General features: G+C 36.2%; 1 protein-coding gene across 1 annotated transcript in view; it reads left to right on the top strand.

The window, feature by feature from the left end:
- Window positions 1–22,844, top strand: part of ClC-a (chloride channel protein 2) — a 388,967-nt gene that overhangs the window by 134,217 nt on the left and 231,906 nt on the right. The window contains exons 12-13 of the mRNA XM_090392133.1: window positions 1,601–1,750; window positions 3,132–3,201. Of these exons, the coding sequence (XP_090248259.1) occupies window positions 1,601–1,750; window positions 3,132–3,201 (220 nt within the window). The remainder of the gene's footprint in view (window positions 1–1,600; window positions 1,751–3,131; window positions 3,202–22,844) is intronic.

Here is a 22,844-nt window from a genome sequence, read left to right as displayed (position 1 = left end):
GTCTGATATAGTTGAATTGTTCAAGTTTGTTATTGCATCAGGTTACTTCACCTGGAAAGGTCAAATTTACAAGCAAGAGGAAGGAACAGCAATGGGATCTTTATCATCAAACCTAGCAAATTTGTTTCTAGAACACCTTGAGGAAAAAATATTCACTTTTGAACCGAAACCAAAAATTTGGCTAAGATATGTCGATGACGTATTTGCAGTATGGAATCATCCCGAACCTGAATTACAACTGTTTCTAGATAAAATTAACCTTCTTCATCATCGCATCAACTTTACGTTAGAAAAAGAATCTCCACAGGGTATCTCTTTTTTGGATTTACACATCAAAAGAAAAGAAGACGGTTCCATCGCCACTTCCGTCTTTCGCAAGCCTACATTCTCAGGACGCTACATTCACAATTCTTCTGCTCATCATCCATCTGAGAAATCTGGCATTATTAAATCACTAGTTTCCAGAGCACACAAATTCTGCTCCTCTGAAGAATCTTTAAACCAGTAATTAGAAGTTATCAAAAATACAACCATCCTAAATGGATATAATCCCAAAACAACTCAAAAAATCATCAGTCACTTCTGCATACATCAAACCAGACAGGAAGAAGTGCATAGGATTCCCATACCATACGTTAAAGGCATCTCAGAACGTCTTTCTAAAATTATGAAGAAATACAATTTTGCCACTGCTTACAAACCTATCAACCAAATTTACAACTTATTACCTTCTCCTAAGGACAAATTCTCACCCTTGATTGTTACCTGGTGTTTATGAGATTCCATGCTCATGCAAATTATCTTACTTTGGACAGACAGGTAGGTCTGTTCAGAAACGCATCTCGGAACATCAAGACCACATTCGTCTTCTTAAACCGCAGAAATCTGGCCTCTCTCAACACGGAATTGAAAATCCAAACCATAGGATCCATTGGGAAAAGGCTAAACTTTTACATAGATCTATATTTAAACATGAACGTTTATACAAAGAAAGTTCTGAAGCCCTACTACACAGACCAAACCTAAACCGCAACGACGTTCTTACTATTCCTAAAGTATGGGAAATTATCATACAAAACTGTGTTAAATAATTAACGTTTTTTTTTTTTTTTTTTTTTTTTTTTTTTTTTTTTTTTGTACTACTTTAGCATGTCATGCACGTTTTCATGAGATTCTATTGATGCGCCCTAACTGTATGTTATTCCTAATTTTTGTTTAAATACTGTACTGATGATGTCCTAAGATACTTAGGTTGAAATATTTACAATTAAATAATTTTCACTGTGGTTTATACGTGCGTTTCTTCTAATTAAATATCTAATAGATATTTATTCACTGTAACAAAATATACCTTAAATAGGCAATTATGTTCATTTTTTTTTTTTTTTGTCTGTGTGTGTGTGAACATTTCCTTAATTTAAGATTGTCATATTTTGAGAATAATTCTTCATAATATACAGCAGTTCTAAGTTTTTTTATTGGAATTCAAATAAAAATAATTACAGGTTTTGTTATTTAAAGTTTTGTATACATGTGGTTTATGCATCATTTTTTGTCTTGGATGGCTAAGTATAATAAGATTTTTTTAACATTTATTTAGTTAACAACCCATGAATCAGTAAATGAACTATTCAGTAATGCCACATGGACCAGTACTGTTTTAGAAGTTGATGAAGCAATCATTGTTGGTCACTGGACAACACCATACACCAATATATACATCAATTTGACAATATTCATTGTGGTTACAGTAAGTAATTTTTGTTTATATATATATATATATATTTTTTTTTTTCTTTCAAGATTACCCAAAAGACTCACTTACTTATACCTTTCTCTCAGTGTTAATTTTTCTCATAATTAGTATAAAATTAATTCTGTTGAAATGCAACTTTTGTTTCAAGAGGATTGCATTTAGAAAACTTTTGTATAGTGAAACTTCAGTTTGCACTTAATTTTATGTTTATCTTGAAATTGCACACTGTGTGTTCTTGGCTTAATGCCCATAAGAGTAATGTTTAATTTTAACCAGGTTTGCCATTTCTACTAGTGTTTTCAGTTTCCTTGAATTTGGTCTCTTTTTTGTATTACTGAGCATAAAAAATTTAACTGACTTTACATTTTTAGTTTAATTCTATTAATTGTAAAATGTCAAAAATAAATTAAAAATACAAATATATATATATGTATGTATGTATATATATATAAATAATTGATAAAAATAGAAAACAAAATTTATAGCCCACCACAGTACAAATTGTACTATAGGTTTACAAATAATGTTTTGTGGGTGGGAGCAACAAAAAAATTTCTTGTCTTCTGAGGCAGTGGACTTCCTTCTCTGTCAGCAGGAAAATCAGCATTTTTATCTAGGCTCATTAAACAAGATTTTTTTCTACTGATATTGTTCAACTCTTTGATTTCAAGATTTACTGTTCATAATAAATTATACTAGCACATAGAGTATAATTCCATGGGGAGCTCTCTCTCCTGTTAATTGTTTTATGGAATGTTATGTCTCCTTGTTGACATTTTCCTAAACACTACCACATGATATATGTGCATGATATCTGCATGACTTGGAATGGTTCTTCATCTGAGCTTAAAAAAAAAAAAAAAAAAAAAAAAGATTGTTTCCAAGATTAATATTAGTTATGGTTATCAGTTCATATTAGATATGGGAAAGAAAGAACGGTTAATTACCTTTTTAGATCGTTTGATTTTTCATCAGCCAGATGAGAAGTCTTTGCTTCTCTGTATTCCAATTAGTAATTGTACAAAGAACATTTATTATCATAATCAGAAAAGTGGAACAATTAAAACCTTAATACATTGTGCTGCCCATGCTTTGTATCAAGCATTACAATACATTAAATTGACATCCAATATAATGTATTGTAATAAGCATTCAATAGTTACAGAATTCCTTTTTCTGTTCAAGCAGAAATTAATTAAATGCAATTAATTTTGTCATATTTTGGCTTGATATAGCCAAGAACATCACATATACAAAAATATTTCTTCAAAAAAAAAATGAGAATTATAGCATTGTCTTACTTAGTATCAGATAAATGATAATTCCTTTATTCATTACATTAACACATTAAACTTTTTTTTTTCCCCTCTTACAGTTTCTGACAACAGCTCTTGCTGCTACCCTTCCTGTTCCTTCTGGGCTTTTCATTCCTGTTTTCAAAATGGGTAAGTTAAATAATCATGCATATTTTTCTAGCCTTTAGCCCACTCACAGTATCACCACTAATGTACTGTGAACCTTTAGCAGGTGGGATTTATGTAAAGAAAGAAATTAAAAAAAATAGTATGTCATTAGTAATTTTCATTTTAACTGTAATTAACAAAATGTTTATAATTTATTTTTACTATAAATAACTCGTGAATTAATCCTTTATGATGCTTTCTTCTTACTTGTAATCTTGTAACTCTTCAGTTTCTTGTATTTTATCAAAGTTTAAATCACTATTATATAATAACACACATATTATCCATATTATTATGGATAATTCTAGTAGCAAGGGTTATACGTTGGGCATACATAACTGGTAATTAGTTTACGGAATTAACAACGCATATAAAGGATATTAATTAAAGGCAACTTTAATGAATAACTTCTATATTTTGGCAATGTCACGTTGCCATCTTCAGGAACATAAAAATATGGTATGTGCACGCAGGCACTAACAAAAGCAAATGAGGAAGAAGGCAAGAAACTAATATTATTCCTAAAGTCCTAATCGTGCCCTCTGGTGGTCTAATTTGGTTGTCTTGGCCGTTGGGCTGAAGTTCTCATAATGTAAGTCTCCCAAATTTGGGGTAGTTTCATGCACCCACATTTGTTGAGGTTTGGAACGTTTTTTAGAGCTGCTGATGATTCCTTGAATAATCTTTCATACTTAAACTTGCTGTGGTGTATAATTTTAGTTTTCTTCCAACGAATTCTATGGTGGGTATCTAAGGCATGGTCTGCCAGCCCAGAGAGTGGCTGTACTGGTGAAACTGGATGTAGTCTTTGTGTTTTGAAATCCTGATATTTGCTGTCCTGCCTGTTTGGCCAAAGTAGGACAATTTGCAGCTGCAAGGGACCTGGTATACACCAGGTAGGTCTAGGGGAAGTGGTTGGTCTTTGGTAGAGCGGATAAGGGATGCCAACTTTTTATATGGTCTGTAACAAGAAGTAAGGTCATATTTTTTGAGGGTATTGGTTATTTTCTCAGAGGTGCCCTGGATGTAGGGGATGGTGATAGGTTTGGTGTGATCTTTATTGTGGAGGGGGGGGTTGTGGTTTACTGGTTTTAGTATTTTTTTTATTTTATTTTTATTTTTTTTTTTGGATTTTTTTGGGGTTATAGCCATTGGCTAAGAAAGTGGTGAGGATGTGGTTTAATTCAGTGGTTAGGGCCTTGTCATCTGAGCAGATTAATTTTGCCCTGTTATATAGTGTTTTTATAACCCCATATTGTTATGAGGGGGGGATGGTGGGATTGCTGGTGAATGTATCTGCCATGGGTGGGTTTTCTGTAAACAGAGAAAACCAAAGATCCATCAAGCTGGCGAGTGATTAAAGTGTCTAGGAAGGGGAAGGTGTTGTTTTCCTCTTTTTCTAAGGTGAACTGGACTCTGGGGTGTTGGTTGTTTAAGTGTGTTAGGAAGGAGTGGAGTGTATCTGAGCCATGTGGCCAAATAGTGAACACATCATCCACGTATCGAAGCCAAATAGTGGGTTTTTGTGGGGCGGAGTTTAAGGCTTTCTCTTCAAAGGTCTCCATAAAGAAATTGGCCAAGGGTGGGGAAAGTGGTGAACCCATGGATGTCCCCTCTATCTGTTTGTAGAAATTTCCTTGCCAAACGAAATAGCCTGAGTTCATTGTGAACTGAAATAGGGCTGAGATATCGGGAGGAAACTTGGCTTGGATGAGCTCTAGGGTTTCTTTGAGTGGGACATTAGTGAATAGGGAGGAGACGTCAAAACTGACCATTATGTCAGTGTGTTGGAGTGAGAGGTTTTCTATACTGGCTTTAAAGTGGGCTGAGTTTTTTATGTGTGATGGTGTGTTGCCAGTGTAGTGCACGAGTGTTTTGGCTAAATGTTTGGCTAATTTATATCTGGGGGAATCAGTGCTATCCACTATGGGACGTAATGGCACATTTTGTTTATGTATTTTTGGGAGTCCATATAATCGGGGGTGGGGGTCTAGAGTTATAAGGTTTTAGTTTGTTAGTGACTTCCACAGGCCAAGAAGTGATTATATTATGGATAATATAATCTATATTATGAATTCCAAGAAATTAATTTTTTTATCTGGTATCCTGTGTTTCCTATAATGGTCTCATTAATTTTTTTTTTCCAATGTCCATTGTTCTGCTCCTGATTGCTCTTCTCATTGAGAGTAAGAGCAGAGAAAGATGATATGAGATGATCATAATAGCAACATAAGACACTTTATTTATTTAAGACAGTTCTTTAAAAATGTAATCTATGAAGATAACATAACTTCTATTACTATAGACAACCAGCTTGACTGCTATAGCACAAACAGCTATGTCATAAAAGACAAGAAATTACATATTACTGCTGTCTTATGCTTATCAAACATAAACCAAATAGACTAGTAAATGGCACTGTATGGTGTATGCAAATTATTTATGCTTAAGTGAAATTTAATCAAATGCCTTTCTTACATGTAGTCAGGTCATATCCTTGAGGGCATGCTACACACACACTGTAGGGATCCCAAACCTCCTTCCTTCTTGAGCAGCACTACAGGGGTCCTGTAGGTTGTCCTGTAAATAATGGCTTCTAGTGGGATCAGACATGATTGTAAAATATTAGGAAACCTTCAAACCAGCTAGCAAATAATCCAGCTGTTGCTAACTTTGCCAAATCATTCCTGTTCATACTATAGTCAGAGTATAGTGATTCATGCATGCGAGTGAAGCACACTGTCAGGGTCATACACTAAATAGAATGCTAGGTGTTTTCTATATGGAATTTATGATTATAAGTCTTTGCCTACACACTGTGCATACCTTTACTCTATAGTTAAATTATTCCCCAATGTTCAACCATGCAAGACGTAACTAATTTCATATAACAACAGATCACAAAAAAACCTCTCTCTCAGGAAATAATACCAAAAAATAAGACTCTAACCAAACAAAAAAAAGATATTAAACACCAAAAATCCAAACAAAAACACAACAAAATAAAAAATAAATAATTTCATTCCATTTGGCATTACCTAGAATGTGAAATGGGATGACTTCTCTTCGTGTTGTCTCCTCCTCCCTCCATGTGAGGTGCCTGTTCTTAGTGGAGGGTTCTCCTAGTGATGATACTGTATTTTTCATTCTTCCTCCTTTTCTATGCTTTCCTCTGGAATTCTTTGCTGTACTTCTTCTTTGTCTTTTTTTTTTTTTCACTGTCCTGTCTTCTAGACCACTGTCATTGGGATCCGATGCCTTGCTGCTCTGTTTGCTTTGTGGTGTTACCCTTGAACATTTGGAAATGGGGATCCTGGTAGACTCGCATGACTCCTTGGTCCCTGCTTTGACTAGATGGGTAGTTCTGAATGGTCCAGTCAGGATTGCTTAGTTAGTGGGCTGGCTTGCAAGGTTCAGTGGTATTGCAGTAAGTCTCCTAACCCAGGGACTGAGCTAGCTGTAGTACCAGTAAGGCATTTCGGATAGCTCTAGCTTTACACTCCTGAGCTGTCATCACTTTCTAGATAGTGAGCATCTACCTGTATACCTGTAACTCCATGGTAGGTAGTGAGCTCTTAGAAAAAATAGGTAGTGAGCTCGGAGCAGAAGACATAAATGGCAACAAATATGCAGTATTTCTTAATTATTCATTTAGCAGGTGTACATCCACTTGGGAAAATGTCACTCTCCAGAAGGATTTAGAAGGGTTGGCATGGTTCTCCAAAATCTGTAAAGAAACTCCATTCAGGGGACATCTTTGTTGAAACAGCACACAACACAGTCAGAGCAAGTCAGAATTACTTGTTCCCTCTATTGAGGGAATACCAAGTACCTCTTCCACAAGACTGAACTTTTCTTAAGGAATGATATCTTTGATGTTACCAATGAGGTTATTGCTCTGAGTTAAAGGACCAAGGAGTTACAGTTATAAGTATCCTCATGTTTAGGGCTGGTCACCTGGTCAAGACCAGGTGACATGTGACCTGGTCTTGTTTGAACCTCAACATCAGTGAAAGCAGGGTGTCTCAACTACCCTGTTAAATGCTATATTCTGAACCCTTTGTGCTGCTTTTAAATGTCAAAAATATGATAATTCCCAGACTTCCTAGCATGGTTCTGCCATCTCTGTTTGATATGGCAATAAAAGAACATGAGAACATAGACTGTAGGTGCAAAACTCCAAAATGCACTGATAGTGAGGGGAGATGCCCATCTTACTCCTAAGTGTGCCAGAGATGTGAAGGATGAAAAGGAGATTCAAAAAATCAAAACTGAGCAGAATATCCTATAGCAGGAGACAAAGAGGAAATATACTACATTAGTAGCAAACAATGATAAGCCCTCTTACACTTAGAAAGCAGCTGTAAAGAAAGTGTCAAAGAGAACCTTAACCCATATGACTTCCAACTTTCTTTACAGCTGCTTTCTAAGTGTAAAAAATAAAGAACTTTCCTCCAGATCCATTAAGAGATAGGGCGAATGAATGCCTCTATTCTCCCCCTCTTCCCCACAAGAAACCAAAACCATTAAAGTGGTCTAGTGTCCTCAACAGAGTTCGATTTGGCAACATCATCTTGTATATTTTTCCTGGGGAGGAAAGAGATGGATACTGGCTGCCCAACATTCTCCAAAAGGCAAAAATCCGAGGCTGATGAAATCAAGAACTTGTAACATCAGAAGCTAGATGGATACTCCAAAAATAATATATTTAAATATAAATATATGAATGTATGTATATTGATAAAAAAAAAAAATTCTATATAAAGAAAAAGTATTTCTACACTGGAACTATTATGGATTCCATCAAAACCTTGATGCAATCAAAAAGATGGAACTTCTTGTAGAAGTATATGCCAATGTACTTTTTCCTGCAAGAGACATACCTGAAGTAGTGTGATAATCACATACTATGAAATATTTCTCCTGTTCTATCCTTACAGATGATGATCTGCCCATAGAGGAATGATCATAGACAACCATATCCCTTTCCAGCAAGTTGCATTCAACACAGAGAGGTAGTTGCCATGCACCTCTTTGGATGTCTTGTCAAAATATGCTGTGTCTACTTGCATCTCATTAGAGATATCTCACGTTTGCCTTGATGACTTCATATTGCAGTTACTGCTCTTGTACTTTTAATGGGGAATTTAAATGGGAACAACACTTGTGTGGGATAATACACATACTAACTAACATCTGAGGGAGGGCTGTAGAGCATATGCTTGGCAACAATTATCTCTCCTCCTTAAACACAGGAAGCAACTACTTAAACATTCTTGCCATTGACTTCGCAGTGACAAAAGTCACTGCTGCTTTATCAGAAGTGATTAAATGAACTTGCCTCAGTGCATAAACTTTATGAAGCATAGAAGTGTTATAAATTTTGGCTCTTTCATTGTGAAATTATAATTAATAAAATTTCCTGCACTATGAAGAGAACTTTTATCATTTCTGGCACAGCGCTGAAAGGTAAGGGCAGATCACAATAGTGAACTGGAGTGGAAGTCGCTCTAATGTATTTATGAGCATGTGTGGAATGAATCCATTTTGTGTGTGTGTGTGTGTGTGTGCATAATTACATATGCACACACAACATAAGAACGATGAGAGAAGAAGCAAACCTTCTAGAATTGGAAGAAGAAGAAACAAAGGAAATTAAATGACGTCATTGGACTCAGTGAAGTAAAAAGGAAGGGGGAAAACATGCACATAAGTAACAATGGACATATGCTCTACACCTATGGAAACGCAGAAAACAATAGAAGCAGAGTTGGGTTTCTAATCACAAAGAATACACCAGATAATAAGTATACACATACACAGTACTAACCCATACATGATACTAATGTACTATAGGTTGATCTACCAATCTCTCATGTATGGGCTCAACATAAAAATACAAGGAATATCAGATAGAATGGCCCAACTGATTCTGAAAATAAACTCAATATATAAAATTAAAATCAATCAAATATATGCACCAACGACAAGCCATGAAGACAGTGAAATAGAATTTTATAAAAACAACTGGAAGACCTCATGAACAAAGAAAAAACTCATTATACCTGGAGACTTAAACTCCATAATAGGAATAAAATCAAATGCATAAGAACTTCCAAAAGGAAAATTTGGACTAGGAGGCAGGAATGAACATGGGGAAACATTAATTGAATTTGTAACCAGGAATCAGCTAAATATAGCCAACACCTTCTTTAAGAAAAGACCTCAACAAAGATGGACGTGAAAGGAACAAATGATATAACAAAAAATGGAATAGCATCCTAACCAACAGAATGAATATAATTAAAGATGTAGGCATCTTAAATAAATTCAACACAGGAAGCGATCATAGACTGCTAAGAGGAAGAATAAGTATAAATACAAGAGTAGAAAGAAGAAAACTTATACAAAAGAAAACAGATAACTCCATAACAAATGAAGTGCTTAAACAAAATAGAAAAATATACCAAAAGGAAGTAAATAAAAGGATATGGGAAGCAAAAGAAGAAAAAGATTTAAGTACTCTAAACCAAAATATTATAGATATAATTAGAAATAAGATAAAAAGAACTAAAGAAAAACAGTGAAACTAACAAAAGAAACCCTAAACCTAATTGAAAAAAGAAGAAAAATGAAGCAAAACTTAAATAGAAAAGTAGGGACTAAACAAAACTATCAAAAAGAGAAGAAAAGATTTGAGAATATAATAAAAGAAACTATTGAAAAAAGTAAAAGCATCAAAACTAGCATGAGAATACTACATGAAGGAAAAGCACAAATAACATTAAAAACAAGAATGGTAAATTGAACCAGAAAAGACAAATAATAGAAAGAACTGAATTCTACAGTAATTTATATAGTTACTAAACATTGGTATGTAACATATATACAAATCAGGACATTCCAATCCACTATGACATGGAAGTAACATTGAAATAGAAAAAGCCTTAAAAGAAATGCCAAATAACAAAAGCCTGGGAACAGATAAAATTACAGCAGATATGATAAGACATGGAGGATGAGAATTACGAAAAAAGGTTCAAATGCTTTTTAATAAATGCTTGCCAGAATCTAAAATCCCAGATGACTGGAACAAAGCAGCACAAACAGTCTTCATATCCAAATAAAAGAGGTCATACAGATCTAAAAAACTGAAGACCAATCAGCCTGCTTTCAGATATGCATAAATTGTTCGCCGAAACACTAGCCAATAGGATGAAAAATAAACTGGAGTTCTCACAAATAAAAGACCAAGCAGGATTCAGAAGTGGATATTCAACTAATGACTACCTCCAAACTATTAACCAGAAAATAGAAAAAACAAATGAATACCATATACCACTTTGTATGTCATTTATAGATTATGAAAAAGCATTTGATACACTAGAAAGAACAGCAGTAATAGAGGCACTAAATTACGAAGGTATTGAAAAACCATTCATTCATACATGCAACTGATACAACATATATACCAAAATGCAACAAGTAATATGCAATTAAATAATCTAAAAGCAAAAATTAAAGTAGATAGAGAAATAATCGATTGATTGATAAGAGAAGATTGATTATAAGGATGTTATTATTATTATTACAGGCAGCTCTAAGGAGTCCTTAGGCTCATCGAGGGATGCCCAACATCATGTCAAGAACAACTATTCAACATTCACACAGTATCTATCATACTTCACCTTGAACCCATTTACAGTCATGGCACCCACAACAGACTCGGGCAACTTGTTCCACTCATTTACCACTCTCCAAGTAAAAAACCTAGCTCTAACACCCTTGCTAACCACACTCTTACCAAGCTTCCATTGATGGCCCCTAGTCCTCCCACTACCAGTCCTATTCTCAAAAATATCTTCAGAATTAATCTTATCGAAACCCTTCAGTAATTTGAATATCTCAATCATATCACCTCTTTTCTGCCTATCAACCAATTTTTATAGCCCACAAATCTTCAACCTGTTCTCATAAGGTTCATTCCATAGGCCTGCTATTATCTTGGTCACTCATCTCTGGATCCTCTCCACCTCCTCCCCATCAAGAAGAAACCCTGGCACCCATATCTGGGCACAGTAGTCTAGATAGGGTCTTATCAAGGCTTGATACAATGAACAATAACCTGTTTGTCTCTGCTCGTTAAAGTATTTTTCAGCAACCAAGTGATTTGATGAGCTGATTTTCCCACTTTTGCGATGTGCCCCCTAAACTTCAACTCCCTATCCACCAACACTCCCAAATCTCTGGCCTCATCAATCTCCTGGAGTATAGTTCCACCAATGTGATATACTGCTGCTAATCTTTTCACCCCAAAATGCAAAACCTTACATTTTTCCACATTAAATTGACATCCATTCTCCTTAGCCCAGTCCTCCAAACTATCCAAATCATCCTGCAAAATTTTGACATCCTGAGCAGCAATCAAGGAAAAGAAGGAGTAGCCATAGTATTCAACACAAAATATGAGGCGAATCTTCTTGAATGGCAGTCAGTCTCAAGTAGAGTAATGTGGGCAAATATGAGAATGGGAAACTGGACAATGAGACTTATTTGTGCCTATGGTCCCACAGAAGGTTCTACTAAGGTAGAAGTGGAGGAATTTTTTGAGGGTTTCGAAAAAGCTACTGACACAATGAAAAAGGAAAAGTTGGTCCTTGTTGGGGATCTAAATAGCAGAGTAGGAAATGATTGTGAGACATACAAAAATATTTTGGGAAAATTTGGAGAAAAGAGCAAAGCTAATAATAATGGCAAATATCTGTTGGATTTCTGCTCAGGACATGGACTGGTTATTACTAACACCATGTTCCAACATAAAAATGTGCACAAATCCACATGGAGAGAAGAGGCTAGGAATAAGAAAAGTCTCATTGACCATGTTATTGTTGATAGTGATGTTTCTCCCTGGTGCAGGACACCAGAGTGTATAGAGGATTTGAAATTGGAAGTGATCGCTATTTAGTCTTGAGCAGAATAAAATTGAATTTCATATTGAAAAGAATAACATGTAAGAAAGTTTTAAAGCGAATAAAAGTTGAGCAGCTCTCAGATGTGAACTGTAGACTAAAATACACAAAGATTATTTAAGATAAAATGAAAGAGTTTGAGAACAGGAATCAAACCCTGGAGATTCAGTGGCAAACTCTGAAGAAAACATTGATTGATTCTGCCAGAGATGCATGTGGTGAGGTTGTCTGCAAGGATAAAAAAATCAGAACTCCATGGTGGACACAGGAAGTTAAAGAGGCAGTGAAGGAAAAGAAGAAAGCATATCAAAAGTTCCTGTCAAATAAGTCAGCTTGTGCTCTTAGAGAATATAGAGACAAATGCAAGAATGCTAAACACTGTGTAAAACTTGCTAAACAAAAGTCATGGGAGCACTTTGGCAAGAATATAGAAAATAAATATCAAGAAGGTGGTAAAATATTCTGGAGGTTGTTGAAGAAGCTTAGGAATGAAGGAAAGAGTGCTGCAAAAAGGAGTTAGAGATGATAAAGGTGACATGAAAACTGGAGAAAAAAATATCCTTGAAGTATGGAGTAATTACTTTGAAAAACTGCTAAATGAAACAAGCAGTGATGACAGCACAGTGTTAAAAAACACTGACCAGGCATGCAGTCAGGAATACATATCCATACTTGAAGTAGAAAAAGCCATCAAAGGCTTGAAATGTGGAAAGGCAGCAGGAGTAGATGATATTCGACAAGAAATGCTGAAGTATGGTGGTATAAGAGTCTTACATTGGCTGCACTGCATAGTTCAGAAAGCCTGGACAGAGGGACAAATTCCTGATGATTGGAGTAGAGCTCTCATAGTACCCATATATAAAAAGGGAAATAAAACTGAATGTGAGAATTACAGAGGTGTTTCCCTACTGAGTGTTCTGGCAAGATCTATGCAAGTATACTTGAGAAACGGTTGAGAAGAATTGTGGAAGAAAAGCTTGGTGAAGAACAAGCTGGATTCAGGCCAAACAGAGGCTGTCAGGATCAGATCTTCACTTTACGACAAATAGTCGAGAAAGCATGGGAATATAACAAAGATCTGTATTTAAGTTTTGTCGATTTGGAAAAGGCATATGATAAGGTGCCAAGAGAGAAGCTATTCGATATGTTGCAGTTATATGGTGTCAATGGGGCATTATATCAAACAATACTTAGTCTTTATTTGAGTTGTAAGTCAGCAGTTAGAATTGAAGGAAGTACAGGAAGATGGTTTAATGTTAAATCTGGTGTGAGACAAGGATGAACGTTATCCCCTCTGTTATTCATTATCTATATGGATCACATTATGAAGGAAAGTGGTATTAAACATGATATCAAAATTGGAGATGTTAATGTCAGCTCTTTGCTTTATGCGGATGATGTTATACTTCTAAATAAATCCGCTACAAGTCTGCAAGATTCTCTGACTAAATTGAATAGTTGTTGTAATAGATATGGTATGAAGGTTAGCAATAAAAAGACAAAGACAATGAAAATAGGCAGAATCATTGAAAATGTCAACTGTGTTGTGAATGGAGAACCTGTGGATCAAGTAAAACATTTCAGCTACTTAGGCACAATTTTTACTGAAGATGGTAAATTAAATATAGAAATAGACAACAGAATCAGCAAAGCTGGTATGGTGGGAAGTCAGTTGAATAAATTCATATGGAATAAGAGAGAAATTAGTCGGAACACTAAATTAGCTGTATACAAGACAGTGTTCAAACCAGTTTTAACTTATGGATCTGAGAGCTGGGTCAGAAGTAAAACACTTGACCAAAGACTAGAGACTGCAGATGTGAGAGTCCTGAGAAAGATTATAGACGTGAACAGATGGCATCAATGGCAATATCATATTAAAAACAAGAATATTAGGAAAGAACTTGATATTGTCAGCATCCAGGAAAGCGTTAGCAGAGCTAATCTCAGGTGGTATGGTCACCTAAACAGAATGGGCGAGGAAAGATTAGCAAAAGAAGTGTTCTCTGCCAGGTTGGCAGCAAAACGACCCAGAGCAAGACCAAGATATAGGTGGATTGATACGGTACAAAGTGCCTTAGACGATAGAAATATAAGATGTGATAATGTTGGAGTCTTGACAAGTAACAGACTGATTTGGAGGAAAATTATAGATAGGAAGTTAGTAATGATATAATTTTTTCACGTAGTACTATCATATCCTGTAAACCCCTTGTGGATACATGGCAGGAATTTGATGATGATGATGAGCATTCACTATTGCTCTACCCAACTTTGCATCATCTGTAAACAGATGAACAGTTCCTCTCAGATCCTTTCCTATATCGTTAATGAACAAATTAAACAGTAGTGATCCAAGAACAGATCCCTGCAGCACACCACTAGTCACAGGCTGTCTTTTGGACTCTACCTGAATAAACCACTCTCTGATATCTCTCCATTAACCATCCTCCTATCCATCTCAACAACCCTGTATCCATTCTCATATGCTGCAGTTAACTGATTAGAATTCCACGTGGTATCCTATCAAAGGCTTTAGCAAGGTCCAGTAGAATCACTGTTACCCTTATCTAGTTCAGCCGTCACTGTGTTATAGAACGTGAGCAAGTTACTGAGGCTTTATCTACCCTTTACAAAACCATGCTGTCCCATTTTCATCTAACCAATCTTGTATTTTCCTCTTGATTATTTTCTCCAAGACCTTGACAACAATTCCTGATATGCTGATCGACTGGTAATTTTCAACAGCAGTCTTGGAACCTCTTTTATGCAGTGGAACTATTTTCCCCTCTTTCTATCCCCTTGGGACTAATCCAGACCCGAGACTCAAATTAAACAAAATGGTCAAAAGGCACTGACAATTCTTTAACTGCTTCTTGTACGACTCGAGCTGGTATACCATCCAATCTTGCAGATGAATTGACATTGAGGTTTTGTAATAGACTATTCACCTCCACTTCATTCACCATAATTCCCATATAAGAAGTTGGTTCTTCCATTTCTGCAATGTCACCACCTGGATGATATACTCTTGCAAAGTGCTCACTCAGTAATTCTACTATATCATCTGATTCGGTTACCTCCCTACCATCGGCATTGTTTAAAATCAATCTGCTGTATACATTTTTTTCTTTTACTTGCAACATATCTAAAAAACTGTTTGGGATTCTCTTTAGCCTGCATGGCTAAAGTTCTTTCATAATCCGCTTTTGCTTTTCTTACCACACTTGTTACCCTTCTGGCCTGGGCTTTATACCGTTCATGTGCCTGCAGGCCACCTTTCTCCTTAAATTCTTTCCACAGTTGTTTCTTTTTTTGCATCTCAAGCTTAATGGTGTTATTCATCCATTTAATCCCTACTTGATTTATTATTCGGACTCTAGGTATACAGTCAGCCATTGCCTCCTGCAAACACTTCTTAACTGCCTCCCGTGCACTATCAACATCCAGCCTTGCAGTTTTACATTCCATGGCACTGAACCAATCAAACTTCTAAGCTTGTGATACTTACCAGCCCAATAATTCCACATGTACCCTGTTTTAATTGTAAATTCTACACCTTTAGCCACCTCCCAAGTCAAGACCCTATGATCACTCTCACCAATTGGTGGCAATGTGGTCATATTCATTACAGTCAAATCCTCAGTTGCAATTACTAGGTCAAGCACTCTCTGACCCCTAGTATTTTCCATTACATGCTATCGCAGATAGTTATCCCTTAATAACCACATAAAATCCAATTCCTTCCTCCCATGTGTCCTCTCCTCCCAATCAATGTTACCATAATTGAAATCTCCCATAATAATTACCCTCCTTCCACTCATTTCTTCTATTTGCTTATGCATACTATCTCCATCTATTTCATCACCTGGTCTATAGCAGCACCCAATTGTATATTTTGTTCTGCTAGCCTCAATGTCACACCAAATGGCCTCAAATGTGCTCCTTTCTCTATCCTACAATTCAACTTCTATTCTCCTTGGCTGCAGCTCATCAGCTATCGTCAGTAATACTCCTCCCCCAATTTTATTCTCCCTGTCACTCCTGAACACACTATACCCCTCACATTCAATCCCACTAGCTATATTATCTTCAGTTAGCCATGTTTCACTAATGCCAATAACCTGTGGTCTGGAAGTGCCAACCAAGGCCAAAAATTCTTCCTTCTTGTTCCTAATGCTCCTAGCATTAGTATACATGAATTGCAGAAGCCCATTAGTCCCATCCCTACCTTGATGCCTTATACTAACTATCCCATTCTGATTTGTTGTCCTTCTTATTCGCTCGGGCATATTATACTCATTCATAGACTCAACTGCCTCCCTAAGGTCTGCATATCTACTCCTCTCCCCCCTTAATAAATCTAGTTTCTCTGATTCTGCACATTCACTTCATTCAGCAACACTTTTTCAAGTCTCCTTACACTGATTCCATTCAAATGCAAACGATCCATCTTATATAGATCCTTTCGCCCATCGAACACACTCCACACGTCCACAAATTCCACACCACTCATCCTGCATAACCCGTGCATAAAGTACCACGGAAAGAGACTAATCATCCTAACTCTCTCATTCTTCTCTTTTGCTACCTCAAACAATTCTTTCAGCCCTCTATCATATCCATTTTATCTCCTTTTAAATCATTCGTACCTGCCATCACTATCATTTCTTTCTTTCACCCTTTGCTTTTGCTCCCTAATAGACTCACTTACGTCCTTAATGGTCGCACCAGGCTGGTACGATTTTGTCAAACTCTCAACTATCACACCTTGTACTAACAAATCTCCATACAGCACTCACTCCTTCATTTTGTTCACGTTCATAATCATGCTCTTATTTTTCTTATCATACTTTTTTTTATTGGCTGGTACACTCAGTAGACATTTGTGCATATGCTCCAGCTGCCGCTTTGCCCTGTGTATCGCTCTGCTCAACCTTGCGATCTCACTCATTGCATCTATCTCATCTTTTTTATTATCTGTTAAACCATTCATTTGCTCCATATGGGAGACAGGATCATGCCCTAGAGACTGGAAGAAGTCAGTTTTCATACCACTACATAAGAAAGGTGATATGAAGGCGTGCAAGAATTATAGAACTATTAGTTTAATATCTCATGCAAGCAAAAGTTTATTGAAGATCATGCTAAATAGGATTGAGACCAAAGTTGAGGCAGAGATGCCTGAGGAACAAGCAGGTTTTAGAAAAGGTAAGGGTACCAGAGATCTTTGCCTTAGACAGATCATAGAAAAATATAAAGAATTCAGAAGACTTCCTCTGGTAATGTGTTTCTTAGACTACTCTAAAGCTTTTGGCTGTGTTGAGCATGTGAAACTGTGGGAAGTAATGAAAAGAATGGATTTTCCTCAACACACCATCAGGTTGATAGTCAACTTGTATAGGGAGCAAGAAACCACGGGAAGAACAGGTGTTGAATTGACTGACTAGCTTCAAGTTGGAAAAGGAGTTAGGCAAGGATGTTTACTTTCTCCTCACGTGTTTAATATATATGCAGAGGACATCATGTGTGAAGCATTGGATGAGTTCAAGACAGGAATTAGGATAAGAGGTAGGTTGATCAGTAATCTGAGGTATGCTGACAATACACTACTCCTTTGTAATGACATGGAAGAACTAGGACTAATTCTTGACAAAGTTAACAAGATCAGTAATAACAGAGGACTTCAGCTCAATCCTAGCAAGACAAAAGATTATGGTTCTCAAAGGAAATATAGGCAGAGAAGCTCTTGAGAAACAAGTGTTCCTTAATGGAGAAAGAATTGAGGAAGTTAGCGAGTTCGAGTACCTGAGATTCATTATTAATGTGAAGAATTGCCGTTCAGAAGATGTCAGAAAAAGGTTAGGAATGGCTAAAACAACAGTCAGAGACCTGTCTAAAATCTGGAAGGATGGATCTATCTCCATGGGAACAAAGTTGAGGATTTTGGATGCAGTTGTTTTTCCAATAGCAACTTATGGATGTGAGACTTGGAACCTAAAGAACTCAGATAAGAAACAATATCTGCTTTTAAGATATGGTGTTACAGAAGGCTGTTGAGGATATCATATACTGAAAGGTGTACAAATGAATGGGTGTTAGAAAAGATCATTAGAACTTTAAGGCTCCTTAAGGATATTGACAGAAGAAAGTTAAAATATTTTGGACACATATACAGGATGGAAGGGAGACTTCTCAGAACAGTAATAGAAGGTAAAGTTCCTGGAAAAAGAGGAAGGGTAGACCATCAATGAGATGGATGGATGGATGGTGTGTGTGAAGTGACTGATCTTAGAGAGTTGAGGCTGCCAGAAAAGCAAACAACAGGACTACATGGTGAGGCCTGGTGTGGCACATCACTGAGCATCAGAGTGACCATACAGCATCTGTAGATGCCCAGTGAACATAGAGAGAGAGCGGAATAAGACAAGGACATACAATGTCACCATTTAGAGTTTGTTGCATTGTTTGAGTCAGTATGCTCAAAGGTAATTGGAATAAGTGAAAATTGAATGTCTGAGGAGGACGCAATGTCAGGAATAGAAATAGGATATATAATTCAAGACAGTTGGTGGTGATGGGATCCATGAAGAGTATAAAGTTCACACTCGGAAGGTGATGAGCATGGTAAAGAGAGAAAAGATGCAGTCTGAGAGGAGATTGGCTGGTCAGGCTGAGGTTAACTCAAAGGAATTTTTCTGCTATATGGAAAATGAGAAAGAATAATTATAGCAGGTTGACACTTGTGGATAGTCATAGCAGCAACTAACAGCTGCAAAGGATATAGTGGAATTATTGAACAAGCACTTTATCAATGTATATCATACTTTTGTACATAATGCTGTGTAATATAGAAGTGAGGCAAGTGTTAGGAGAATTGGAAGTGAAAGAATTAGTGTACCAGATGCTGGTTGTTAGATGTAAATAAGGCTGTGGAAATGGATGACATATCAGCATGTATTCTTAAGGAACATGCACCATAGTTGTCTATGTCCTTGACCTAGTTATTTAATGAGTCTTGCAGTGGGTAGGGTTCCTAAGGTGTGAAAAGAAGGCAAAATAGTACCACAAGCATGGTTCTAGGACAGAAGTCTTCAACTATAGACAAGTCTGTATGACTGTAGTTGTGGTCAAAGTGCTGGAGAGACTGGTAAGGAATAGAATACAAGATTGGGCTGATGGACATAGCATTCTTTATGATAGCATGGATTTGTAAAGAGGTAGGTCCTGTTTTAGTAATTTACTTCCATTTTATGATAAAGTAGTAAGTGTGTTACATAACAGAGAATCATATATACTGATATTATTGGACTTTGCAAAAGCATTTGATAGATTACCACATGATAAGTTGGTGTGCAAGCTGCAGAGGATAGGAATAGATAGTATATTGGTTAGATGGATCAGCGATTGGCTCTCTGAACAATACCAGCAGATTGTCTATGATGGAGCACTATCTCAAAGAAGTATGGTAACCAGTGGTATGCCTCAGAGTTCTGTTTTTGGGTCCCTGCTGTTTAACTTGTTTTAAACAATATATCATGTGGACTGACTGGGGATCATCAGTTGTTTGCTGATGATGCGTATTTGGGAAGAATTATAAGTAGCACTGCTGATGTTACTTATGATTCCCTTCAGGAAGATTTGAATAGACTTGGACAAAGGAATAGGGTTGTAGTTTTAATATCAATAAGTGCAAAGTGTTGCATTTTGGAGTGCAGAAATATAAGGCTGTGTTTTATATCGATGGTGCTGTATAGCAGGAAGTGGATGAGATTAGAGATTTGGGAGTGATGGTTGACAGTAGACTGAAGTTTGGAGGGCATATTGCTAGTGTTGTAAAGGCTTCACATTGTAGTTCTGCTATGATAAGAAGTAGTCTAATATGTAGGGATAAGGAAGTGGTTGTGCAACTGTATAAGGCACTAGTCAAGCCATACTTTTACTATTGTTGTCAGATCTGGTCACTTGGTTTTCAGTGTGATGTGGAGACATTGGAGAGGGTCCAGAGATGAGTGGCTAAGACAATATGAGGAGTTTGGAATGCCCGCTATGGAGAGAGGTTGAAGAAATGTTGATTACAGAGTTTGGTGGATAGGAGGAAGAGAGAGAGAGACATTTAAGTTAGTGAGAGGATTTTATCAAATTAATCCAGAGGGGATTATAAAAAGAGTAGAAGGTAAGAGGTGAAGAACCAGAGGTCATTCTTGGAAGTTATGTAAAAGTGTAGTGAAGAGGGAGTGTGAGGTAGAGTAGATTTTTTACATGGAGAATTGTCAGTGAATTTTACACATTACCAGCATGTGTTGTTAATGCAAGGAGTGTTAAGGATTTTAAGATTCTGTATGATAAAAATGTTGTCAGTTGAATGAATCTCCCACAATGAGCCTGCCGACTCCATGGAGGGTGTAATAATAATAATAATATTCAATGCTTGCCTACAAGAAATATTTAAAAATCTAAATTGGGGGGGGGGGTATCAGAATAAATGGTCAATATGTAAGCAGTTTAAGATCTGCGGATGTCATTGTACTATTTTGTAAAACACCTGAAGAGCTAAAAAAAATTATTAAAGAATTAAGTACAGAAAGAAACAAGTGTGGTCTCAATATAAATATTGATAAAAATAACATACAACAAAAATATTAACTATAACCAAAAGATAGAAATAAATGACAGAGAAATAGAAAATGTAACTAAATTCAAATAATTAACATAGATAGAAATTGGGAACATGAAATAAAAAAAGAATAAACCAAGGATTTAGCAATTTGGAAAATACAACAATAAATTTTTTAAAGAAAACAGATAGGCATGTTCATATGCTTTTCTAAAAAAAAAAAAAAGCATATGAACAAGGCATCATACCAGCTATGACATATGAAGTAGAAATTTGGACCATCATAAGAAGACCGGAAAATAAATTAGGAGCTGCACACAGAAACATGGAAAGATCAATGTTAGATATGAAAAGAACAGATAAAGTAAAAAAAAAAAAAAAAAACATAGATATGAGGAAAAAAAACAGTTTTAAAAGACATCAGTAAAGAAATAAAAAAAATATGGAGATAGGTAGGACACATTGCAAGACAAAGACTGGACAAAAATTTGTACAGAATGGCAAGTACAAGAAGGTTCAAGAAAGCCTGGCAGACCATCAACAAGGTGGGCAGATGAACTACATCATTCACTGGTTAATGACTGGAGCTTCTGGGCCAGAGACAAAGGAAATGTGAAAGAATATGGAAGAAATCATTGTTGAGCAGTTGAAGGATAAGGATTGAGTATGATGATGATGAATATTATGTTAACATTTCTGGAATAAAACATGTATAAACAGGAATGAAATGGATAATATACTGAATAAAATATTTACAACCTAATATTTTGCCAGCTCAAACTAGCATTAGCAAAGGCATGTTGAATCTACAATCAGCATAGACTGAAAATTAAAATGCTCTTAAAGCAAGGGCAGCCACATTCTTTCTTAATCCATGCCCACAACATGACACTGCTATATAGATGGAGTCACTTATATGTTGGGAAACTTTTATTAAAGAAACCAGCCAGGATTGCTGAGTAGATTCTATTATTGTAGCAGCCAACAGGCTGTGAATTTGAATCTGCATAAATCTTAGGATGACAGATGATTTTCATCATCCAGTATGCGACTTCTTATCTTACCCTTAGCCTACTCACAGTAGTAAAATGTATAATTCCAACATATCCAGACAGAAATGTCATTTTAAGAGAGAGAGAGAGAGAAAAGAAAGGGAAAAAAAAAAGAAATTGATTGCTTTAAGGAAGCCTCAAAAGAATTAATTCAAAACATTGATGTTCTGTGGTTAGCAAAATCTTCAGTCCATAGTAAACTTCTATCTATGAAAGGATTAAAAAACAATGTATGTGATAGAATTGTGGATTATAAAAATTTTTGCCATGACATCTTCAGTATGAATAAATTGGGATACAAAATAAGCAGACATAGGAGAAAAAAATTAAACATTGAGAACATGAAGATGAAATAATGAGTTAGCATAAAGCATTATTATCATTCACCACAGGGGTGGTACCTTTATCTTTGTGAGATCTGACATTGCCTGCAAAGAATGCATAATTTAGAATCCCCTGCTTTTGACCTCCTGGCTCAAGGTTTCCTTGTTCCATTTAGTTAATTCATCTGCTATATTACTGGTCTCCAAACTCTGAAAAATCACTCTGACTTCTTGCTGGCCTGGTTGGCTGAGTGGTTAGCGTATCTGCTCTCCAGCCAAGAGGCTGCAAGTTCAAACCCAGCCAAGGGCATGGATGTTTGTGATTCTCTGTGAAAATACTAGTGGTGGTGGTGGTGGACATTAGATTGTGTTAGTGTAGATGATGCAGTTTAGTTAGTGAATTGAGTGGTGGAGAGTTGTAGAGTAGATGCCCTCCTTCAATGAGTCTAGGACTCCCTAGAGATATCTAATAATGATAATAATAAAGGTAAATAGTGAAGTCATCTTCCTAGGTGACCTTAATGTCTGCAACTCAGTTGGCCTCCATTTTTTAACACCACTGACCAAGCTGGATGTTATGTGAAAGTTTTTGTTATAAGCAATGACCTAATGTAAATTGTACATCTACCTACCCAAATTCCTGATTACCCTGTCCACTCTCCAA

This window comes from Typopeltis vanoorti, chromosome 4 (genome assembly GCF_054136105.1).
Source record: "Typopeltis vanoorti isolate ZY-2024b chromosome 4, IOZ_Tvanoo_1.0, whole genome shotgun sequence".
Classification (NCBI taxonomy): Eukaryota; Metazoa; Arthropoda; class Arachnida; order Uropygi; family Thelyphonidae; genus Typopeltis; species Typopeltis vanoorti.
Note: the sequence above shows the minus strand (reverse complement) of the source record. Positions and strands in the feature narration are given on the sequence as shown.